This window comes from Mangifera indica, chromosome 13 (assembly GCF_011075055.1).
Source record: "Mangifera indica cultivar Alphonso chromosome 13, CATAS_Mindica_2.1, whole genome shotgun sequence".
In the NCBI taxonomy this organism is placed as follows: domain Eukaryota; kingdom Viridiplantae; phylum Streptophyta; class Magnoliopsida; order Sapindales; family Anacardiaceae; genus Mangifera; species Mangifera indica.
This window is the reverse complement of record NC_058149.1, coordinates 14,013,547-14,038,717: the sequence shown is the minus strand read 5'-3', so window position 1 is coordinate 14,038,717 and position 25,171 is coordinate 14,013,547. Positions and strand designations below refer to the sequence as shown.

The following is a 25,171-nucleotide window of genomic DNA, read 5'->3' as shown; positions in this document are numbered from 1 at the left end:
TCTCATCACATAATAATGTATTATCTCAAAATCTAATTAAATACTCAAGATTGAAATAGATAATAATTTGTCATAATTCCACTAGCAAATTAATCAACTTGCCTAATCCTTGTGGTATCGAAAACAAGATTTGCAAAAAAGGAACAGCGAAAATCCGAGAAACACCGCATAAATCCATTCTTAGTAAGTATAGGAAGGACAGATAATTCCAATATAACAGACACACGAGACTTGTGCAAGAGACATTTCAACTGTGAACCAGAGAAAATTAACCAAAAAAAAAAAAAAGGTTACATCTCTTACAACATAAATAACAGACACTGCCCACCGCACTGTAAATTCTGCAATTTATCACCATGACGAACCATTAAGTATGAAAGATCTGTTAACTTTTTTCCCCGGAATGATCAATATAGAAGAAACGTGCTGGAGCTTCAAAAAAATTCTGAACTAGTTAAGAAAAGATGATACTTCACTGCCCCAGAAGACCGTATGAAATGCACCAAAACCCATCTGCAAGAAATAAACTAAACAGTTAGCAAGATATAGAAAAACACATGAATATATATTATTTGGAAGCCATGGGAACTCTAGCCTATGGTATTGGAATGAAAATGCCCAAAATTACAAGCGTATCATATGGTATGCACTCATGCAAAGTACACATAACAAATCAACTACAAATTGGGGAAAAAGAAGGCATTGCAAGTTTCAACTCCATCCATAAAAGTTAAAGCAATTGTCTCTCTAATCACAGGCACTTAAAAATATGCTCTAATTCAAGTAGCTACTATAATGGAAAAATCTAATTAGCAACCATCTCCTATTAAGAAAGACATAATAACATAATGAAGCATACCTAATATATTCCCTACAAGAGAATGGACCAGTGGACAACCCGTGGCACTCTACTTGTCTGAATGCCCACGTTTACCCTTACGACGAGAGTGAGGGGCATGAGCATGTCGTACTGACCTACTAGCTTTTTTGCTGCAGAGATCAGGTACATTAAAATCTAACACGGATAGAACTTGTGAAAATGGCTGACTGAATAGCTACTTTGATACTTACCAGAAAACGGCTGAAAAGAATCTAAACAAAATGATGATGGGTAGAGCCAACAATGCAGATGCCTGCAGCAATTTGGATTACAAGACTCTCATGTACAGTAAACATTTTTCTTCACAATTGCTCCATAATTAAGCTCATTAAAAACAAAAAGATGAAGAAGAACAGCACATACTGCAAACCATTCAAACTCTTTAGTTGCAAGAGGTCTTGTCAGTTCATGTTTTTTCAGTGTTTCTCGCACAGAGGCTTGGACCTTCCAAAAAATTGGAAATATTTTTAAACACATAACAATAATGGAGTCAAGACATAAGTATCGCTTTTAGACATCCAAGTGTAAGCTTAAAGAACTTAAATGACATAAGTAAAAGTGAAAAGAAAGATCTTTGTCTGAATAAAAAAACAAATCATTGCTTTTACCATGTAAGGCTTTTGCACAAACAATAATATACATACACCATGTTTCTCACAAAAACTCATTAGAAAGGTTTTGAGAAAGAATTAAAATAAGGGAAGAAATTACACACACAATAGCAGTAACAGATTTTAATACCTGATGGTGGTATGTGGTTGCAGACTTTAGAAACTTCCCATAAGCATGAACAATTTTCTTAGTATAGGGTTTCAGTACTAGCCGTACACTGTCAACATGTGGCTTGGCCACAGTGGCAACCTGGTCAATATAGGGCTTGCTGAACTTCTTAGTTTCCTGTTACAGATTAAAGAATGCTTTAGAAAGCATGCTCACATAGCAATTACACAGGAAGGTGAAGTTTATAAATATACCTGAAAATAAGGGTCAACAATCTCTTGAACTCTGATAACATGTGGAGTTATCGCAGTCTTTGATGCTTCATACGCTTCAATTGTTTTTGTCTTCAATGATTGCACATGTGGCTCAACATTTGCTGTGAAAACTACCCACCGTTCCTTTAAAGGCGGCAACCATTTCTTCAAAAGATGGCAGAGAATCCATGACATCAGATATGCAAGCAATTTATCAATTCTCCCACAAAAGGACAGTAATGAATGTCATATATCTAACAATAAATAGTAAATCAACAAGCACCAATGATCCATCCATATCTCTTAAGCACACAACATCTCATTACAATAATAAGAAAGAAGGAAGCCAATTTAGAAATATGTACATTGCACACACACACACATGAAAATCCTATTCCAGGACTAACCCATTGCCAATGAAGGCTAAAAACAAAATTTAGGAAAAAAAAATAAAGGAGAATGAGAGAGAGTGGGAAACATAACCATCGAGACGATCAGGATATGTACCTCTGTATATGCGTAAAAGATCACAATATTAGAAGAGTAAGAAAAGAGAGCTTACAGTTTTAACGGTATCCAAATGAGGTTCAGCCCACTTTTCAGCTTGGGCCTTCTTTTCAAGGGCCTAGAACAAATTTAAACACCTTCTTTAGTGCTAAGATGATCGCATGCCAAACAATAATATAGTTAATGAACCTACAATCTAAACTGTAACAGAATTAACAGCATGATCAAGTAAATAGCAATATTCAAACAATAACTTAAAGAATGGTAACCAAATATAATACCTTCAGAATCACTACCTTCGTATATTTTCCCACTAATAGTACATTTTAATATATGTTTCATATATAATAAAATTTTAAAAAAAAAAACCTTTTGAATTGCAAAATCCATGGCAGGTTTTCCATGATCATTCCAATGAGCTGCAATTAAGGACTGCAAAATGATAATCAGCCATAGTTATGTTGAAAACAGTTGGTATAAAATCAGTAATAACCACACATTGCATTAATTGTACCTGACAATGAAATAAATGTACAGAAAGCCATGGTGGAAGCCATGCACCATGAACCTGATGAAAAAGCCGAAATAGGCATTAGCCTCAAACCTAGTCTCTTCAGTTTACTCCATAAAAAAAGTCATTCTGAACTTATTGCATTTGCAACTACAATAGGAAAAAATCACATACAACATCATCTAAGCCACATTAAGTGCATCTTTCAAGTTAGACAAAAGAGGCATATTACACTGTTTCTCAGAGGTATTAACACAGTAAATATATGAAAAAAAAAAATTGCATAGAGAATAATGAGGAACCTCAGTTATACATTGAAACTTTCAGTAATAGTTTAGAATAAATAGCACGATATAGGGAGTAAGATTATCACCTCACTCAGCTCTTTAACTTTTGAAGTGAACTCAGACTTTGCCCTCACCATTTCTTCCTAAGAAGAGAGTGAGAGAGAGAGAGAGAGAGAGAGAGAGAGTAAAGAACAAAATACACATGACAAGCAAATTTGTGATTGAGCATAAACTATCAACTGTGGTAAGCTAGTAAGATACCTCAGCAACTTTAAGAGCACGCTCAGTTTTACGAATTTTGCTCTTCTGTTCATCATTAATCTTTTGAAGCTGTAAAAGGAAGACATTGTCTAGAATAAATATATCACAGACATACCTTAATATTAACTCAAAATTAAGATGCAAGAAAACATCCTAAAACTAATAATAGAAGAGATAACTTGTGGCGGAGAAAGAAAAATGATACACATAGTTAACCAAGGTAAAATTATCATCCTGTCACAACTAAGCAATATCAGTGTCCCATAATCTGAGATTGATTAATATCTATTGGGTTGGATATACATACACATGATATAATGTTTGCCAAAATTTATTGCACACAATTCCCCATGAAAACTGTGTATGCAGTGTGTACTGTCGATAAACACTAAGAAGAAAGTATACTACTTTTAATAGCATTGTGATAGAATCATCGTATAAAAAGAAACTGGATACTTATGCAAAAACTCTGCTAAACAGAAAACTTACTTCATCCAATTTAGTTCTCAAGTCGCTTATCTTCTTCTCAGCCTCGTTTGCCCGGGCTTCCAAGGCTTCTTTCTCCTTTTGTTGTCTTTCTGACTCCTCCTGGAGCTTATCAACCTGCTGCTCAAGTTCACCAGCCCGTGCATGAGCCTTTCCCACCTGCTCTGCAGCATCCAATGTCTCTTTTTTCTAAGAAAAATACAAAACAAGTGTAAGCTTGACTATACCTATCTGAACTGTATATAAACTCCTCCCATCGATCCATATACGCATTATTTTCACTTTACACACACCTGAAGCGATGCCAATTCTTTCTGTAAAGACAAAATGTTATCAGATTTCTCCTGAACAAGTTTCTCCTTCAGTGATAATGTCTCATCCTTGCTTTTCAGTTCTCGAGTTTTCTCATCAACAAGGGATTCTACATTAAAACAAGAAGTGAGCAGAGCCATTCCAAGAAAAAGAAATCCGACATATTTATAAATTTCCTTCACATTCCAACCAAAAGAAAAAATTAAATCGGACAGCGGTCCACGGTGAACTAAAAAGAGCTCCTGCATAGTGATATCAAACAGTTACGAATCACAGTTAATTTCTCACTCAAATTCAACTCAGCAATTCAGTTTAATAAAATTAAATTAATTAAACAAGTATAGTTTTAAACGTATCTAAAACTTAACATTCAAAGTTCCGATCTAACACTACGCACAAAATGAAATGTTAAAACAGAAGCTATAAAATTCTAACCAAGTGATTCGATCTTAGACTTGAGTTGGTCCAATTCAATCTTCAGAGCGGAGGAATCGAGGCCGTTGGATCCGATGACCTCTCTCTCGACGGGCACATCATCAGCCCTAATCACCCTAAAAACTAGGGCAACAAGCACTGACAGAATCGCGAGCTTCGAAGGCGCCATCAATTATTGAATCTTAGCCAGCCACCGCCAAAACTCGCAGAGCAAAACCGATTCTCTTGAGTTTCAGGCTGCTTCGGATGCTCTTATAAATTATTCAGAATCAGAATAACTTCAGCAATTAAATTGAATAATTAAGTAATACACGAGTTATCAAGTACCATGAAGACCACGAACCGAGTTATTTCATCTTTTGTAGTCGTTGCAGTAACCGGCACGTGCCGAGATTTTTTAACTAGAAGAAAAGACCATTGAAAGGCTTTGGCACGTGGCGGTCAATTTATAAAATGGTACACGACGAAATAAAGTTTGTTGGATGGGAGGGAGTTCGGTAGGCAGGGGCAGGTAGCCATAAATTATAGGCAAATCACCGGCTTGTATAATAATCATTTAATTTAACAGGCTTGAATATGGTAATTAGTTAAATTTGAAATACTTTATATATATATATATATATATATATATATATATATATAAATGATTTAAAATTAAGTATAAAATAATATTAAATTAATCCTCAATTAGATATAACATATTATTATATATAATTATATACCATTAATCTTTATATAATTGCCTAAAATATTGAAATATTGTTTTAAATCTGTAATTGAATTATTTGGTTTAATTAGGGATTAGGTTCAAATCCAATCTTTTGAATGGTTAAAATTTATTTTAATATTGAATTGGATTGATAATAAATTGAACTTATATATATAGTATAGAGAATCGCAATTTAATCCACAAGGGCAATATAATTCAACAACTACGGCTTTATTTTGGGATTTATTTGATTTTTTAAATTTTATTGTATCATATTGGAGTTATTAGTTCAATTGATAAATTAGACTAATTAACTTGTAAATCAATCATTTAATTGGGTTAAAATTTGATTCTAGTTTTAAAATCTTGATTAAAATAAGTAGAAATGCGAGAGCATAATTTTCCCGAGAAAGTTCAACAATTTTCCGTGAATAATGGTTGGGTCGTTACTAGTCTATTAAAGTAGATGAGGCATGGGGTACTTCATTGTGGGATTTTTTATGTAGTCGGAATAATCGTTGCTCAAATGGAGTTGTGGTTCTAGTTGTAAACTGATTCAGGCCAATATCCGCTGTAGGCCCAATCCAGCCAATTTGTTGGTCACTTACGGACAAAACTTGTGTTTAATTTTGTGGTTCGGATGGTCAATTCTGTGTGTATGATGAAATTAGACAAGGCCGTCAGGCTGTACCGGCCCAATTGAGTGCAGCCGGCGTTGACCTATCGTATAGCAAGGCTTCGCCGTGTTGCCCTGTAGTATAGCAAGTAGAAAACTCCCGGCAGACCGCCAGAAGGCAGTAGCAATGGCGGCAAGTAATATCCTTGGTTGTACTCAACTCTCTGCCTCTCGATGCGAGAATATTTCGAATGATAATAACCTTGCAATTCAGCACGTGCAAATATACAGATACATGTCCTGCAGCCCTTGCATGGGAAGAAGAGAGATCAATCTAGCCAAGAAAAATTAGACTGGCATTAATAAATTTCTCAAATGCATCTAATTGTGTCGGTAAATCATCCTAGGCTGCGATGCTCTACCCACCTCCCCATGCCAGACCTCATGACATTTATTTCTCTTGAAGTTTTATGAACCTGGCTACATGCTGCACTCTGTATTCTGTCAGGTATTTATAGGCTGAAAGAGAGAGAATGAGATGTGAAAAATTAATTTCCCTAAGCCCAAGGCTGGAAATTGCAAAGGCATTATATTTGCGTTTCTATAAAAACAAACTTGGTTTACATGCCATTTAAAACCCCATTTCCATTATTGGCCACATTTTCGTCAGTCGTACCAAGCTGTGTCGCGCTGCAGGATTTGATCCATTGACCTCTATAATTTTATTACTTAATATAATATGTCTTTTATTTCCGAGACAATTCAAATTATGTTTATTAGTCTTTCTCATAGATACTATAAATAATAACGATGGAAAAATATTATACATAGATGTGTTTCAAGGCCCAAAGTTATGTTTATTAGTCTGGTTTGTTTTGTCAATAATAAAAAATTATGTTTATTAGTCTGATTTGTTTTGTCAATAATAAAAAATTATAATAATTTTTTATTATCAATAATAATGTGACAAACAATATAGATAACAATTTGATTACTATTTTCACTTTGAATATTAAGAGATTACCTTTATAATCTTAATTTTATTATAATTATATTTTTATTTCTTAATTTTTTTAGATAAAAATAACCTTATTTTTAATTAATATATCAAGTAATATAAAAAATATTTTAGAATAATTATCTCAAGGGTATTTAAGTAAAATAATTTATTAGTATTCTTTTATTACCCCTAATCATATACAATAATTGTTTATATATTAAATTTTTTTAAATATAATAATTATTTATACTCAATAATCTTTTAAATAATTTATCTTTTAGGTAATAAAATATTCTCTAAACTAAACTTCCCTTTAATAGTCACATATTTTTACCATCAATGCCACCTTTTTAGGAACACAATAATGCATACTTTCATTTAAATTGTTGAGTTCAAATCCCAAAATTACATAATTTTGCATAAAATATTTCTTTCCCTTCAAATGCCTTACAACCTCCGTGTCTTGGGGTTTGAGTTTGAGTCTTAACGAATCTAATGGGTATTTTATTTAGATAATGTTTTATTATCAAAATAGAAAAATTATCTTAAAAATAGATTATTAAAAAGATTATTAGGTATAAATAATTATTACGTTTAATAAAATTTGATAAAAATAAATGATATAAATAATTAATGTGTTTAGTTAACAGTAATAAAAGAATACGAATAAATTATTTTATTTAAATACCCTTAAATATAATTATTTTTAAATATTTTTTTATATTATTTGTTATATTAATTAAAAATAAATTTATTTTGGTCTTAAAAAATTAATAAATAATAATAAAATTATAATAAAATCAAGATTACCTTAGTAATTTTTTAATATCTAAGGTAAATATGGTAATCAGATTACTACCTTATTTATCATGTCAGTATTGGTAATAGCAGATTACTGTAATATTGTATTACTGACAAATCAAATAGAGTAATACAAATAATAAAAAATAGATTATCAAATTAATCTTTAAAATACTCCAATCAAATAGCTCCTAAATGGCACAATTTTTTTTTTTTTTATTGGGTAAACCATTGATTACTGCAAACTAATGGGTTTAGACTAGTCAAACTGTGGTTTATCCCAATTCAAAGCTCAAATTGAGCTTGCAACTTAACCGGATCAAGTTATGAGTCTCGATCAAATTGATTAATTTGATCCAAGCTTCAAAACATCAAATAAATAAATAAGTTTTATCACTAAAATTTTTAGAATATTGTGATAAATCAATTTAAAATAATATAATTAATCTTTATATAATAATCAATGATATTAAATTTAAATTGAGTCTTCACGCAACTAACGGTTAATGGTGAGTTGATAAATGGTAACATCAACATAGCATAATCAAAATTTTGAAATGGAGTTATTAAATAATATTCAATAATAAATATTTTCGATTCATCATTGCCTGTGCTCACGAGAGATAATCTCAAATCAAGATTCGATTCCCATCTTCTACTATTAATATTGTAACAACGAAGACTTTTGAGATGATTAAATAAACTTAAATATTTCCAACTTAGCAATGTCTATGCTCAGTTACATGACCACAATAATTAAGAAATGAGTTTTCAGTATCTTCATACTCAAAGAAGGGTTTTTTTTTTTTTTTTTTAAACAGAAAATTTTATTCAAGAAAGTTCACCATTTTTATGGAATTGAATTAATTATATCGAATAAAATAAGTTTTGGGCTTATGATTATCTTCACAATTTCTGATTTTGATATTATTTAATTATATCGAATATAATTTTATTAGGTAAACTATTATATATTATTTAAAAACTAAATTCTTATCAGTAGTTTCATGGGAACAACCCAAAAGCAAAGTCCTAGCCTCCTAGGTTATTGTTCCCAATCACCTTTAAATCAAAGTGTAAAGTTATTTCAAGGTATAAAACCTTTCACTATTAATCTTTAGCTAATCAAGGTACGAATGAATGTAACCATGGTGGGGCAAAGTTGTCCGTAGACAGCCAGTGGTAGGTTGCAACGACACAATAAAGTAAATTAATGCACCCCCCAGTTCGACTATTCAATAGGTACTTAAATAATATATTTTCAAATTGTTTAAAATATTTAATTAAATATTTAAAATTGGATATAAATGATTTTATTGCGTAACAAAATCACCCAGCTGTTCATTGCTAGCTAGCTTGCTTGTTTGAAAGACAGCTAGCCAATCAACTTTATACTGTAGGGAACAAAAGAGAATGGTAACACACGGTGTCTGTTTTTGTGAATATGTGGCTACGAGTGAAAACCTAATTAGTAAAATGAAATGATGAAATCCTTCCTGTTCTTAATCATGGACCCCATATATATACTTGGATCAAGACATTAAGTAATTGACTGAGATCCTTTGATTGGGCAAGCTGCCCAGCACTTTTCCGGCATAATGTCTCATCACAGTGAGATGTGGGACTACTGTCATTTCCCCTTCCTCCAAGCTTTGCTTTCGCCGTAGGATCTTTACATCTCAAGGCACAAGTCTAAGTTGCTGCAGTAAAAAGATGAAAAAAAGAAGAAAAGAGAGACAAAGAATGACAAGCGCACATGGCGATGAAGAAGTACGTAAACATCTGCATGATTATTGCATATTCACCTGCTCTGCGCTTGTTGTCGTATTTTCTTGTCAATAATTATGGTTAGTATGATTATACCCTCATTGTTGGTTGCCAACGGGTATCTATGTGATTGCGGAGATTTTTGTCGTTGCTATCTCCGTCCCTGTTTCGATTAGAAAATCCCCTCTCCAATGGGCGGGCTGAGGGACGGGGCTGACAGGCTGAATTTTCATCCTTAGTTGCCAAAGATAGCTTTTCACTTTCTTCACTCATATAAGCAAGCATATGGCAGTATTGTTCATGACTATATGCAGCAACTACAACAAATCGTTGCAGAAGTTACTTAACGTCAATTGAAGCCTTACATGGTAAGAAGAGAATCAAATGTAGCCAAAGACAACTTGCCGGGAACATATCATCAGCTAGCTAGCAGCTGGGGCATTCCCTTCTTCCTTTTTCACTGTTGCAAATACCGGCAAGTCATCCTTGGCTGCGTTCAATTCTCTACATCTGCAGGCAAGGCTCTTCGACCCACACAAATAAATTCTTCGAACTACTTCTTCGTCACCGGCAATTAATACAGCTCCTATATAATTTTGTCCACAGAGGCCTTACATGAGAAGAAGAGAGCCTAATATAGCCAAGGACACCCTTGCCGACTACAAATATATACGAATGCCGAAAAGGCAGACTCTAATATTGCATGCCGGCAAGTCATCCTTGGCTGCACTACGCTCTCTGCCTCTTCATGCAAGGGTTTCATATAGGCAAGCAATCAATCACAACACATTTCTTCATTTTTCTTGATATGATCCCTTATATAGTAAAAATTACCCGTAATATTGTCAGCGTAATTAAAGTGTTGTCGGGGGCATGATGAAAATTCCCAAAAAAAAGGCAAGTTGGCCGCTTGGACCATTGGTGCCAGCCTAAGGCCAGACCATAATATATGCTTGCTCATGAAAATTCTGATATCTGCGTTTGTATTTACTATATTTGTTCAAGACCCTACTCAATTGGATATAGCAATATGGACCCAAATTAAGATTTTGGGTCCACTTCCCTTTTAAAAAGATTGGAATAGAATCTAGATAGATATTGGTTGGCCAAACAATTATTCCCTACCCAAGGTTTGATAGAATAACTGGACACCCTTTAAAATTTTAAAAAGTTAATTTCTCACTAATTAGTTTTAATAGACAAAAAATATTTTTGTTATTTTGTTTAAATATTATATACTAGAGGTGTAAATGTTATATTTAAAAACTTACTAGGGCAAATAGATACTTTCTCTATCTTGTTTAAAAAATTATCAATCACCCCATATATTTTTAAAATATATAAAACTCTAATAGTTTATAATGTGATATTTACATTTTTAATTTGTTACATTTTGTTTAGTTTTTTATAGATGTAATTATCATTTTTAAAATTACTAAGAGGTATATTGAAAATTTTAAAATATAAAAAATACACTAAATATCTTTTGAATTTCAAAAATCCCCTTTAAAAAATTCATTAACACCCCCAAAATTTTCAAAAATGATTTTATTATTATTTTTAATTAAATTTAATATAAATTAGGTAAAACAATTAATTTATGAAATTTTGGGATTAAAATGTTATTTAATTTAAGAGTTTCTTTTATCTTTTTAATAATTTTATATAAAATTTAACCGATACATGAGAAATTGTCTTTTTAAAACTTAATGGATGGGACCATCATTCTATCAAACCTTGGGTAGGACATAGTCATTTGGCCATATGGTTTTTCAGGAGCGAACGTCCTTGCGTACGCAATATTTCATATTTTTTAGCAGATATATAATCTTATTACAAGATGACAATAATTACAGGTTAGTTGCATGATGAGCTGAAAGGGTTAGGCAAATGAAGGACAAATTAAAGTGGATGATGAAGGTGATTAGCTAAGAAAGAACAAAGAGTTGAATGGGATAGTAGCTGGCACAGAAAAGGTAAAGGCATCCCATGATAAGCCGCTGCATTTTTTGCTGCTCTTTCTCAGAGCATCCTTTACAGCTTTATGCTTCAACAATGCCTTCCTTTTTTTTATTTTTCATGTGACCTTTTTCTGTACATTCTTCTACAGTTCGCCACTTAGCTTTCCCTCCATTCTCCTCCACACTGCAACTTGCTGTATCTATTCAAGACTTCATCGTCAGTTTTTAATCTGTTTCTTTTCATTGCTATTTATTAAAGTCATGCATGCATGAGCTTTAGTTGAATTAGAAACAGGACAACGCCGAATTATTAGTAGTACTTGGCTGCCAATTAACTAGAGGAAGGTGGCCGACACTCTCTTTAGAACATTAGATTGAGTAATATTTTATTTATAAGGTCAACTGTCCCGAGCTCAACTTATACATGGAGGTAGAATATGAATATTAATCTAAGCCATTTGCTTCAACAGTAATAATACCTTCAAGATTTTGTATCTCAAGTTCAAATTAGATATGAATCCGAGCCTTCAAGTTTTTGGCCCACCTCTTTCTAAACAAGGGAGAAGATTGGTCTATAGGAACTAGGGTTGGATTCGAACTGAGCCAGCTCAAACTCAAGCACAAGCCCGAAATGAGCTAGCCTTAGCCGAGCTCGATCGAGCTGGAGGTCAAGCTCAAGTTACTTGTCAGATTTTCTAATTAAAATTTTTTGATACAAAACGACGTCGTTTTGATCAATATATATTAAAAACGATATCGTTTTGATAACAAAAAATGAGTCGAGCCGAGTTGAGATGAATTCAAGTCCGAAACAAGCCAGCCTTGGCCGAGCTCGAGTTCAAACTCGAGTCGACTATATATGAACAAAGCCGAACTCAAGCTCACTCGGTTCGGCTCGAATCCAACCCTAATAGGAACTGAGATGAAAATAACTAAAATTTCAAAAATCGAAAATGAGATAAGGTCGAGGATTTCCCAGTTCATCCTCTATTCGGTTTATCTCTTCCTTTACATGTCCCTTAAACCTTTAATATTGAATTACATTTAAAAATTTTAAATTATTATAAATATAATATGATACTAAACAAATATTTTATTATTTTTGGGGATAAAAAAAAAAGAAAAATAGAATTTTCCTATGGGAACAGAGAGGGAAATAAGAGAGAAATTTTCTTATAAAAAAGGAATGAAGATTCTCTATTATTCTCATATCGAAGATGATTCTTATGAAATCAAGAATGAGAATCGATTCTTTATATCTGGTCATTACTACCTATAGTTCAAAGTCTTGTGAAGTTAACTCTCGATATTTTGTAAAAGTAAAATTTCAAACTGATATCTCGAAACAAGCATGATATAAAGGCCTTAAAGATTGTATTATTGAGATATTTCCCAGGTTGTAATGTCAAGTTTTCACCCTTTAACTTTATTAAATTTAACGAAACTAACCCTTGAAAATTTAATCTCATTACTAACATTTTTTACCTAAGCTAAGTTTGAAAAGATCGCAAGGGTTTAGTTTCCAAACCCTTTCATTTTCTCTGTCGAACCAACGTTCAACTCTAACGACATTTTTGTCAAGACTACTCGTAAAGGACGACGATTTTTGTCACAAAGTTCTATGGCTTCTTCGACGTCGATCGGGCGTCGGAAAAGAGATCAAGGAGAGGATGCTTCATGATCAGTAATGAAGTCGGAGATGTCGCCAGAGATTTCAAAGGATGAAACTATGATCTAGAGAAAAATTTTAGAAAGTTTAGGAAGACAAAAGTAGATATTTTAGTTTATTTTTAACGATTTTACTCTTACTACCGTTAATCTATTCATGAGTGTGTTTAGTAGTTAAAATGTGGAAACTTGACATTAGCATACCTTGGATAGTAAATAGCCGTTTGGCCTATTGAGAAATGTAAGTTTATAACTACTATAAATCAGAGTGTTTGTAGAGTCCAAGTGTGAAAAGAAAATGTGACAGCAAGTTTTCTTCCCCTTTGGTATGATTGATTGATGGGTCTAGGTTTGCTTGTGTTATTTTAAAATTTTTAATTGTTATAACCGTTAAAAAGTTTTCTTGATTCGACTTAACATTAATTATAATCTTTGTTTAATTACAATCATATAATTGACTTGTCCATTAGTCCATGCAAATCAATTTAAGATGTTTTACGGATTCAAAAGATATAACTTAATCAAATATTCCTATAACTTTACAAGTTTTTAAGATAATATTTTATGACAAAAATGATGATATTGGGAATTAAAATGATTTTATTTATTCAAATAAAATTATTTTATTATAATTCGTTAGAGAAAAATATTTAACGTGGATATTTGAATAAAATTAAAAGAAAAACAAGAGAACGTATACCTAAGCTCCAAGGAAAATAAAAATTATACAACACATTAAATCATAAAATGCCTCCACCTTGGTTCATTTTCAAAATTAAATTGACCACAAGAGCATACCAAAATATAAATAGCAAAGAAGCAACTCAAAGTTGAACTAGAACACTAAGATCTTACAAGAAAAAAAAAAAAAACCATAAATTGAGAAAACAAGAAATACTGAATGAATTTTTTTTATCAAAGTTAAAGATAATTACTAGAAGAAGAGAGAAATTGAATTTTCTCTTTGAATATGAAAAAGATGAAACCCTAATTGCAAAAAAATTTTACGATACCATAGATGTTACTGATATATATTGGTGTTATAGTAACTTGACTAAAAACTAATAGGTCCACCATAAATCTTACTCAAAATTAATATTTGAATATTTATTTTAAATATCTAATCAGTTCAACCTAAATGTCAAATCACTGATATGTAACATATACTATATGAGAGCGCATTTCCTTCTTATATTGACAAATCATATCTTATGTTATCCCAAAATTAAAAGAGAACTAAACTTGTACAAACGATCAACAAAAAGATTCTTTACAAGCAATAGTCCCCTAAGTATAAATTACTACACTTACGGTGCGTTTGGTTATGAGTTATTAAAAATTACTCTGATAATCTATCTTTTATTACTTATATTATTTTGTTTGATTTATAAATAATAAAAGATTCCAGTAATGTTTTATTATCAATGGTGATGTAACAGGTAATATAAGAGATAATTTGATTATCACTTTCACCTTAGGTATTAAAAATTTATTAAGATAATTTTCATTTTATTATAATTATATTCTTATTTATTAATTTTTTAAGGATAAAAATAATCCCATTTTTAATTAATATAACAAATAATATAAAAAATATTTTAGAATAATTATACTCAAGGATATTTAAATAAAATAATATACTAATATTCTTTTATTGTCTATAACCAAATATAATAATTATTTATACATATTTAATTTATCAAATTTTATCAAATATAGTAATAATTTATACTAGTAATTTTCAAAATAATCTATCTTCAAGATAACCATCTAATTTTAGTAATAAAATATTTTTCAAATCAAACGCCGCCTTTAATATGTCCCCACAAAGAATCGTAATAATAAGTTAATGAAATTAGGTCCGTGAAAAAAAAAAAAATAAGCGAGAAATTGTTATAGGCAATAAAAACGTCACGGAATATTAATTACCCTATATTAGGGCACAAAAATGTCATAATTAAAATTTAATTATGACGTTAATGTCACGAAACATTAACCTTCAGTTTAATTTGAGATTAATAAATTGCAATTTTAGTTTAAATTTAATTTATTTAAACCGAACAATAATTTTAAACCTAAATCGATTTGAATTGCGGCTACCCATAGCCCCCCTCCGGCGCGAAGTGAGTGGTCCATTTCCTTCGAATCCAAATTGGTCAAAAGTGTCGTGCTTCTGGAAAAGTATTGTAAATTAAATTGAATTTAATATAGGAAGCTTCTCCACAAGGTGATGCATGGTTTGACCTTTAAACTTCTTGAATGTTGAAAATTAATGGATTCCCAGCGAAATGTAAGACTTGACTTCCAGCAGCATCTCAATGGGCCAATGGCTACCTCTCTTTAATCCACGTCTTTCAAGTAACTTCACGGCCCAGGTTCTATCCCTTTGTCAATCCAACGGTCACGATTATGTATACCTTCCCCTTATTCCACGCCATATCGGACTTCAATCTTGTAGTTCCACTCACTTGCCCCTAACATCGATTTGCCAATGAGATGCAGCCGCGTCTTCTCTCGTGGGATATATGGTGACGTGTTCGCTGATCATTGGACTTCTTTTTTTCTCTTATTGAGGATGATGTTTACTGCATATCAAAAGGGGGGAGATGAATTGAGAACAGAACAAATACAAGTTCTCCTCTTTTAAACGACGACAATTTCGAGGAATTCCGTACTGCATTCTCTCTGATCAACTAGACTTTAGACCTTGAGGTAATTTCTTCATGAAGAAGTTATCTGATTGCTTTTGATCATTGAAGGCCGTGTTTGTTGCATTCATTCTATTGATTTTCGTTTCTGTAGAAATTAGTTTTGGTAATTTGATTGATTTTGATGTTTTCATTCTTCATGTCCTGCCTAATCATTGTATTTGATGTTTCGAGGTGTCGTCTGATGTCAGGAAGACACATTTGTATGAAAATTTCCACTAATATCCGATCAAGAGAAAAAGTGTAGTTATTATCAATCAAATAATAATTGATTAATGAAATCTTCATTGAATTATCGTTTAATTTGCATGCTTTTCTTTATGTCAACTGCCTGCTGCTACTAGAATTGATATCTGCTCTTTAAGTTAAAATATTCCCGTTACTTATTTGAAGATGATAAATTACTTAGGGAGGAACTTTTGCTTTTGTCACTCTAGTACTTCTATCATTACATCATGCAATTTCCTTTATAGAAAGTCACAAAAGTGAAAGTGTTAGATTCAGTTTTATGGTTATGTTTTTGGTTTTTATTTTTTAAATTTTTTTGCAGTGTCCGTAGTTGTTTCTTAGCGACAACTTTGGACTTAGATGTTTCAGATGGGATGGGGGAACATTTACAGAAGACGCATGAGAGTGTTCACAGTGGCTTTGATGATTTACCTGGACTATAAGGTAAAGTTCCGTTGTTAATGCTGACTTACTATTTGGAAGTCAACTGGTTGGGAATCTTATTGTGTCATACGTTGTTTTTACTAAAGGCTGTACAGCAAAGAGAGAAATGGACTAGCAAATCAAAAAGATATGCTTTATGGGAGAGGGCTCACGAGCGCAATGCTAAGCGTGTTCTGAATCTGATTATACAGTTGGAGGGCTTATGGGTAAAACTTGGACAATACTTATCCACACGTGCTGATGTGCTTCCAGAAGCATATATATCTCTTCTCAGGCAGTTGCAGGACTCACTTCCTCCTCGCCCTTTACAGGAGGTGCTTGTTCATCTATCTTTGAAATCTATATATTAGCAGGTAGTGGAAGTCTGAATGTGATGTTACTTTGCCGATGCTGTCATTGTGAATACGAAAGATTAGACATTAGTGGTCTGGATATGTCTGTTGCTTGCATAGTGAATTTCGCTTTTGGCATTTATTGGTACTGGTCAAACAGTATCATAGTGTATCTTACTCTCCGGAGAAAAGATGAAAATGATTGTTGTATATCATTTACATTTGTTCTGGAATTTTAGATTTTTCTGCAGTTATGAGTACCAGCCAAACACCATTCCCTCCATCCATAGGTTGGATATTGGATTCATTAATTGGATTGCAAGTTTTTTTTTAGAAGAAATACAAACCTTAGTCTTTAACTATTGAAATTGGTGCATGATGAGCAAATGAGGAGTTTTAGGACATGAAGAACTGAATTGAATAACTCTACATCTATACTTTATTTTCATATTATTCCTTTTTGTAGAAATCATCTATCTGAACAATTATCAAAATGAACATCTCCTTATGCCTCTTTCTCTTACTATCTACGTATGTGCATGTTTTTCCTACATCTTCAGAATATCTTAGTTCTTGATTAACTAAATGATGAGTTTTCCTTGCACAGGTTACTCAGACCATAGAGAAAGAGTTGGGTAGATCTATGGATGTTCTCTTTGTGGATTTTGTCAAAAATCCTTTGGCAACAGCATCAGTAAGATCCTCAAATTTTAAATAGTATTAGGATCTTATATGAGCTATTGGACAGTAAGTACATTCTGGGAATACATATTGATTGTCATGTTTTATGTTATGCAGATTGCACAAGTCCATCGAGCCACTCTGACTGATGGGCGAGAGGTGGTTGTCAAAGTTCAACATCAGGGCATTAAGACAATTATATTGGAGGTTATACATGTTTTGTTTTAAATACTGAATGCAAAGTAAGATCTGCAGTTATTAATTAGTTATTTGGTATGCTATAATTTCATAGGACTTGAAGGATGCAAAATCAATTGTTGACTGGATAGCATGGGCTGAACCACAATATGACTTTAATCCCATGATAGATGAATGGTGCAAAGAGGCTCCAAAAGAACTTGACTTCAATATTGAAGCTGGTATGATAAATTTTTACATGTGTGGACTAAAGACAATTCATCATATTTTTGTAACAAGAAACTAGTTGTTTTCTGTTCTGGTCAGCGGAAAATGTGATATGAGGATGAGTTTAAATTAGATAATTGGGTCACCATTGGAATTTGATTTGACACAAGCAAATCATGGATTTTGCACTTCCATTGAGTGGATAAGGTTTTCAATTTGCAATTAATTACAGGTAGTAGCGATGGCCATTAATTTTTGGCTGAGTCATATATGCTGGTAGTAGTGGAAGCATTAAGGTGGCACTGTTGTTGTGGTGCTTGTGGACTTTAGAGTAGACACTGGTGCTAAGGTACATATTTATGATAGTTCTGCAACCAAACCTAATTGGCAACAGCTGTAGCATTCATGGGTAAAGGAGACAGGACCATTGGCTGTGGTAGTAGCATTGATGATAGTTACAGAAATACTAATGTGTCTAATTTGCCTTGGTTCTAGTGGTGTACCATTGCTCATGGAATATGTGTTAGTTGTAGTATGAGACTGATGGGTTTGGATGTTGTGGCAATGGTGTCTTTTTTTCTTTTTTGAGTCCTTGTGGAAGTGAAACTGGACCTCCTCAAATTGAGCAACTTTTACTGTAGAATGTGGGCCTCTCAGTTCAACTTGTCAAAACCATTTCTTTTATTATGATATCAAATTAATATATTCTTAAGTCCCTTACCCTGGATTTTCCCTCTAATTTCGACATCTTAGAAGATAATGTGATGCTTTCATCTGTTCAGCATGCACTTATCTTTTCTTATTGATGCTTGTTTTGTGTTTGTAGAAAATACTAGAGTTGTGTCTAGAAATCTTGGCTGCACAAACAGATGTGAAGATAACAAGCTTGCCAATAGAGTTGATGTTCTTATTCCCGAAGTTATTCAGGCATGGGTTTAACTATTCTTTTAAATTTAATGTGCTGAGTTTGCAATATTTTTAAGTTTGAAGGATGGGGAATCTGGAATAGTTATTGTTAGTTGTGTGTTATCATAAGGTATGAGTTTGAGAAACAGAAAATTTTTGTCCTGAAGAAACAAGTTCAAGTTTTATTATTCAATATCCAACAATCATATTTCACTCATTTCATCTAAACAAATTTGCTTAACTTTTGGCTGTAACCATTAGATTTTTCAATGTAATGCAAAATTCAGCATGGTTGTCATGTAGTGGGGAAGAGGGAGTGCCTTTTTTGTTCTGATTAGTGGTTTACCAATATGTTACTCTTGTTAGACTTTGATATAGTGTTTACATTGGAACTTGACTTAGAATAGAAAGCACTGTATTTTTAGTTTCAAATATCTTATTGTGCATCTTGTTTTCCAATTGACAGTCAAGTGAATCTGTTCTCGTTTTGGAGTATATGGATGGTATACGTTTAAATGACTCTGAATCTCTGGAAGCTTATGGTGTTGACAAGCAGAAGGTTGTAGAAGAAATTACACGTGCATATGCCCACCAAATTTATGTTGATGGATTTTTCAATGGTGACCCTCATCCTGGTACTTCTTTTCACATGTTTCTTCTATTTACTATTGTTGTCATGAAATGTTGTTTGACCTTTGGTTTGAGTGTAATACAGTGTTCTAATAAAAGTTTTATTTTTTTTCCTAGTCACAATATGCCAATTTTGCAACGCTCAGCTTTTGGTGTTTTGATGCAGGAAATTTCCTTGTTAGCAAGGCGGCTCCTCATCGTCCAATTTTGCTTGACTTTGGGCTTACAAAGAAACTATCAAACCCTGTGAAACAAGCACTAGCAAAAATGTTCTTGGCATCTGCCGAGGTTTGTATTAACTTTTTGTTGTTATTATTATTATTATTTTCATGTTAGTAATAATTATTTTAAAGACATTTAGAAATTAGAAGAGACTGAGTTATCTGATGACATTGTATTGATACTGCGTTAATTGCTCTGGCATGAAAGAGTCTTGCTTTTTACTTTAGGAGCATTATATTTTTTTCTCAATGTGCAGTATTTTGATTTAATGCATCAGGCTAGACCTATTATTTTGTACTTAGCTTGAAAGTATTCATCAAAATGTTACTGGCTTGATTTAATGAGGGATGATATCTCAATTTCACCATCTTGATTTCTACCCAATTTATTTATTAACAATGTCTTCCTGGTTTCCACATCACTTCAAACCATCTCCCTTTCCAGATTAAAGAATAATTATATTTGTCTTTGTCAAAGGGGGACCATGTAGCTCTTTTGTCTGCCTTCGCAGAAATGGGACTTAAGCTGCGTCTAGACCTGCCTGAGCAGGTTATGGAGGTTACAACTGTATTCTTCCGTAATTCCACACCAGCAAACGAAGCTCATGTAAGTTAGCACTATCTGGATTTTCTTCTCAACTTAAATTTTCTGTACCTCTTGCTGATCTCCCTGCGTGCAGGAAACCATGAAAAATTTGGCTGAGCAAAGATCAAAAAACATGAAGCTTATACAGGAAAAGATGAAACTCAGCCAAAAAGAAGTTAAACGCTTCAATCCTGTAAGGCCAATGCTCTCCTTTTATATCTATGTTTCTTCGAGATGTTCATTCAAAATTTCATTCATATTATTAATATGGTTGTACACTCTGGTTCCAGGTTGATGCTTTTCCTGGTGACATAGTAATTTTCTCGCGAGTCCTGAATCTTCTTAGAGGTATGGGATAGAGCTCTCCATTCCTTACCTTGTTTTAACCAACTGGGCACTTTCACTCATATCCTAACATTTGTTCAGGGCTTTCATCCACCATGAATGTTCGCATAGTATATCTGGATATTATGAGACCATTTGCTGAATCTGTTCTAAAAGGGTGAGTCCATTCTAACCTTGAACTGTCACTTCATTATTTTTCTTACTGGCTCATATCTGACTACAATGTAATTTAACTTCTTAGAAACATTAACAAGGGACCAACAGTAAATCCACAGTGGATTTATGATACCCCAGTCCATTCTGATGTGGAGGCTAAGCTGAGGAAGTTATTAGTTGAGCTGGGGAATGATAATAAAATACTCGGAATTCAGGTCTGCACCTATTTTTGGATGCCAAAACGTGAAAAAGCAAATTTTTGGCTTACATTAATATTCACTTTTAATGAGATTTTCATTGATGATGTCTTAAGGTTTGCGCATACAAAGATGGCAAGGTCATTATAGATACTGCTGCTGGAGTACTTGGTAAATATGATCCTCGTCCTGTCCAACCTGATAGTCTTTTTAATGTTTTTTCAACAACAAAGGGTGTCACAGCAGGAATTTTACATTGGCTGGTTGACAATGGGTACGTATTTTTCTTAAGCTTTATGTTAGTGAATCTTCCAACTTTGTCGTGCAGAAGTTTCGTTAGAATAGTGATATGTATGCCCATTAATAGTCATTACAACTAATTCTCAAGTTTCTATTTATGTTGTTGAGGTCTTGCTAGGCATGTTAGAAATCTAAGTATTTTAACATTTATTAATTATGTGTTTCTAATATATTTGGGCTTTAACATAATTTGGACTTTAATTGTTAAAATAACTTAAGTCAATCTAAATTGGGATACCCATTACTCCCATTACATTATATACCTATTTTTTTATTCTTCCTAATGTGGGACTTATACATTCCAACATTCCCCTTAAGTGTAACTGGGCTATCAGTTGATACTTGCAATATTTGGGGTGACCCATCTAAAGTTGGGTTTGGCTCTTCCTGGCTCTGCTTGAAATAGGTTTTAGCTCTTCTGAGCTAGCCCATAGGTCTACCTAAGTTTTGATCCAACAGTCTGACTTTTTTTAGCTTAACCACAATGCCCAAACTGGTCTTGGGTCAACAACCATTAGGCCTTTGTATCTCCAAAGTACTTTTAACATTTATCAATTATGGGTCTTTAATATATTTGGGTTTAACATGTTTTGGACTCCAATTATTAAAATGACTTAAGCAAATCTAACTTAGATACCTTTTACTACCCATTTTTATTTTTCTTCCCCATGTGGGACTTGCATATTCCAACAAGACATGGCGCTGGAAATTTTTATTAAGTTCTTCACATGATTATGCTGATGTTTGGACGGGTCACATCAACTGCATAGTTACAGGGATTGCTTAGTCCAATATGATCTAGTAGAACTAGACGTTGACGTGGTTAGGGATTTACCTATATGATTTTTGGGAGTTTTGATCATTTTGCCGAGGTTCCTTTTTTTGCCTCTTTTTTTGGAAATACAGCAGATCTATTTAATTTAGAATCATGGCATTTATTGATACAGTTTGACATGACCCAAAATATGGATGCCTGGACTCACTTTTCCTCTTGATTGTGGAAGACATATAGTTAATGAAGAGAAAATTACACTGTAATATATAACTCAAGATTTTTTAAGCTAACAAAGTTGTGCAATTGTAGATGTCCTAACTTGTATTAAACCTCTGGTTTGATTAAATGTTGTTACTAATAGTAATTATAGTAATTGTAGACTTAAATTATATTGGTGCATTTCTAGTCATTCTTCTCAAAAGAAAATAGAAAAAAATTAATTTTTTCAGTAGTCAAATTGTGGATTTTGGAGCTTTCTTACATTACGTCCCACACGGTGTAATTTGAGATATTTAAATAGGTGGAGTTTGAAATCACGTGCCTTCAGTTTGTTACTGAATTATTAATTGATTCCCCTATGGGATTTGAAAAAGATTCACTGAATTTGACCATGATTCTGAGCTTACCAAGATGAACAAATCAATTGATAAAGATTCTCAGATTAATGGATTCTTTGGTACAGAAGAGGCCATCATGGGATCTAAAATTGCAAAGTTACTTTAACTGCTTGTTTAATCTTACAAATTTTGGCATTTTGTCTTGCAGAAAACTCAAGCTTGAGGAGAATGTTGCTAACATTTGGCCAGAATTTGGCTCAAACGGAAAAGATTTCATAAAGGTGTAAATCTTATCGTAGTGACCTTTTAAACATAACCTCTGAAGGTTTCTATACTTGTACTCAATATAACTTGGTTTTCCATTTTAGGTCCATCATGTGCTTAACCATACGAGTGGTTTGCACAATGCTTTGGCTGAGCTTGCAGCAAATCCTTTGCTAATGGCTGACTGGGATGAATGTTTGAACCAGATTGCCATGTCAGTACCTGAAACTGAACCAGGCCAACAGCAGTTGTATCATTATCTGTCTTTTGGCTGGCTTTGTGGTGGAATAATTGAGGTATTATAACATGCTAATGTTGCTTTAGTTGTAGTGGTCAAATAGGGGTTTGAGCTTGAAGCTTTCCTTGAATGATTGAGCATGTCCTGTTCCTTCTAAGATGTCATCTGGCGTAATGAGATAATTTTTTGTGTATCCTTTATTTCAACAATAACCCTGAAATTTATTCATACCAAATGTCTTGCCTATATAATTACCCATAAAGAAAAAATGTCTTGCCTATATATAGGGTGATGTGTATGGATGCCATGTGATCCTAGGTGTGCTGTCTGACAGTGATTGTAAGTTTAATCATTGTGCTGGCCTTCAGATTGATCAAAGAATGACTATATTTTCAAATTCTCTATGTATTCCCCTATTCTAATTATATGTTTGGTAAACAGCATGCTTCTGGGAAGAAAATTCAGGAGATTCTTGAAGAAGCATTGATTCGACCCTTAAATATTCAAGGCGAGCTGTATATTGGAATTCCAGCAGGTACTTGTCAAACGTCACTTTTTAATATACTCATTTCACATAGTACAAAATTTTCGATGGATGTGAAATATGCAAACAGTGATTTTCTTTCAAGTTGATACTGAATAGATTATTTAGTCTCCTGTCACGATGAAACTGAAGTAGCTGTCAATGTCATCAATGGTGTTATCATGCTTTTCAGTGTTTCCCTTCCAGGTGTGGAATCTCGACTTGCAACTCTTACCTTAGATACAGATGATCTCAGCAAGCTGCCAGAGAGACCATCTCGTCCTGAACTACCTTCTTCATTCCAGATTGACAAAATTGCACAGATTGCTACCAGCATGCCGGTTTTATTTAACATGTTGAATACTCGTCGTGCCATTGTACCTGCTGCTAATGGACATTGCTCAGCTCGTGCCCTTGCACGCTACTATGCAGCCCTAGTCGATGGTGGGGTGGCCCCACCCCCACATTCCTCTTTATCCAAGCCACCACTTGGTAGTCATACCCACATCCCCAAATTTTCTTTAGAGAAGAACTTGGGAAAATCAAAAGGTAAGAAAAGCAAGGAAGTAACGACTGCTTCAAACAACAAAGATTTCAAGGGTGCTAGTCCTAAAAGAGACACTACTATTAACAGTTATACTAGGCTTGACAATGGCGGTGGTAGTGGTAGTAGTTCTACAAGCAAGAGCGATACCGTTATTACTGTCTATAATGATACTGCTCGCAAGATTTTCGATAACCCAAGAATTCATGATGCATTTTTGGGTGTGGGTGAATATGGGAATTTGGCCTTACCAAATGGCCAATTCGGACTGGGGTTTAAGAGGTATACAGCGAAGGATGGATCATTCATTGGTTTTGGGCACTCGGGCATGGGCGGGTCAACAGGTTTCTGTGACATAAAAAACAGGTTTGCTATTGCTGTGACCTTAAACAAAATGTCATTTGGTACTGCAACTGCAAAAATCATTCAGCTTGTTTGTTCCGAGCTTAATATCCCACAGCCGGTGGAGTATTCAGCTGTTCAGGATCTAGAGAGGCCTATCATTAACTGAAAATGAAGGATTTCTTTGTATCTCCTTCGCATATAATTATGCCACAAGACTATCTCTCACCCTAATCATATACATTACTGCTTCCACAGAGGAAGAAGTAAATAAGTAAACACGTATACTGATTATTTTTCATTTAGTACAAGTAATTATATTGGATAGGGAGATGGCACAATGAGCTGTATTTCTGTCTACTTGTAGTGATAGATAATATATTCATTCATATAGAGTGTTGAATTTACAACTTTTTGTCAGTTTCAAATCAAATTTCAATTTATCAGTTGAGAGGGTTACCATTATCATGTAGAAATGCAGTCACAAAATCTTCTTAAATTTTAGCACAAGGGGTAAATGTGAATTGAAATATTACAGGGTGTTCGAATATATTTCATGGCGTTGAGTATCTTACTATATGTGATTCTATTTGCACGGTTCCTCTTAAACATAA

The 25,171-nt window shown here is 33.3% G+C and overlaps 2 protein-coding genes across 3 annotated transcripts; one reads left to right on the top strand and one right to left on the bottom strand.

Annotated features, from left to right (window-relative positions):
- Positions 1 to 153: 153 nt before the first annotated feature.
- LOC123194893 lies at positions 154 to 4,987 on the bottom strand. Its single transcript, XM_044608396.1, has 14 exons — positions 4,654 to 4,987; positions 4,200 to 4,327; positions 3,910 to 4,095; positions 3,421 to 3,489; positions 3,246 to 3,302; positions 2,876 to 2,929; positions 2,731 to 2,793; positions 2,417 to 2,479; positions 1,855 to 2,019; positions 1,622 to 1,777; positions 1,244 to 1,324; positions 1,072 to 1,133; positions 860 to 990; positions 154 to 513 (listed from the first exon to the last, which is right to left on the bottom strand). Exons 1-13 carry the CDS (start codon positions 4,820 to 4,822, stop codon positions 909 to 911), a joined length of 1,335 nt encoding a protein of 444 aa, XP_044464331.1. The 5' UTR covers positions 4,823 to 4,987; the 3' UTR covers positions 154 to 513; positions 860 to 908.
- A 10,742-nt stretch (positions 4,988 to 15,729) lies between these two features.
- LOC123194605 (probable protein kinase UbiB) lies at positions 15,730 to 25,003 on the top strand. Of its 2 annotated transcripts, XM_044607890.1 has the most exons (19): positions 15,730 to 15,887; positions 16,434 to 16,555; positions 16,642 to 16,869; positions 17,495 to 17,581; positions 17,686 to 17,775; positions 17,861 to 17,987; positions 18,800 to 18,900; positions 19,346 to 19,514; positions 19,676 to 19,797; positions 20,209 to 20,337; positions 20,411 to 20,509; positions 20,607 to 20,664; positions 20,743 to 20,818; positions 20,903 to 21,032; positions 21,131 to 21,288; positions 22,855 to 22,927; positions 23,015 to 23,206; positions 23,590 to 23,683; positions 23,879 to 25,003. In XM_044607890.1, the coding sequence occupies exons 2-19, from the start codon at positions 16,472 to 16,474 to the stop codon at positions 24,724 to 24,726; spliced, it is 2,865 nt and encodes a 954-aa protein (XP_044463825.1). In that variant the 5' UTR covers positions 15,730 to 15,887; positions 16,434 to 16,471; the 3' UTR covers positions 24,727 to 25,003. The 2 variants fall into 2 exon arrangements, with proteins under 2 accessions (XP_044463825.1, XP_044463826.1); XM_044607891.1 differs by lacking the exons at positions 15,730 to 15,887; positions 16,434 to 16,555; positions 16,642 to 16,869 and adding an exon at positions 16,890 to 16,908.
- The last annotated feature ends 168 nt before the right edge of the window (positions 25,004 to 25,171 follow it).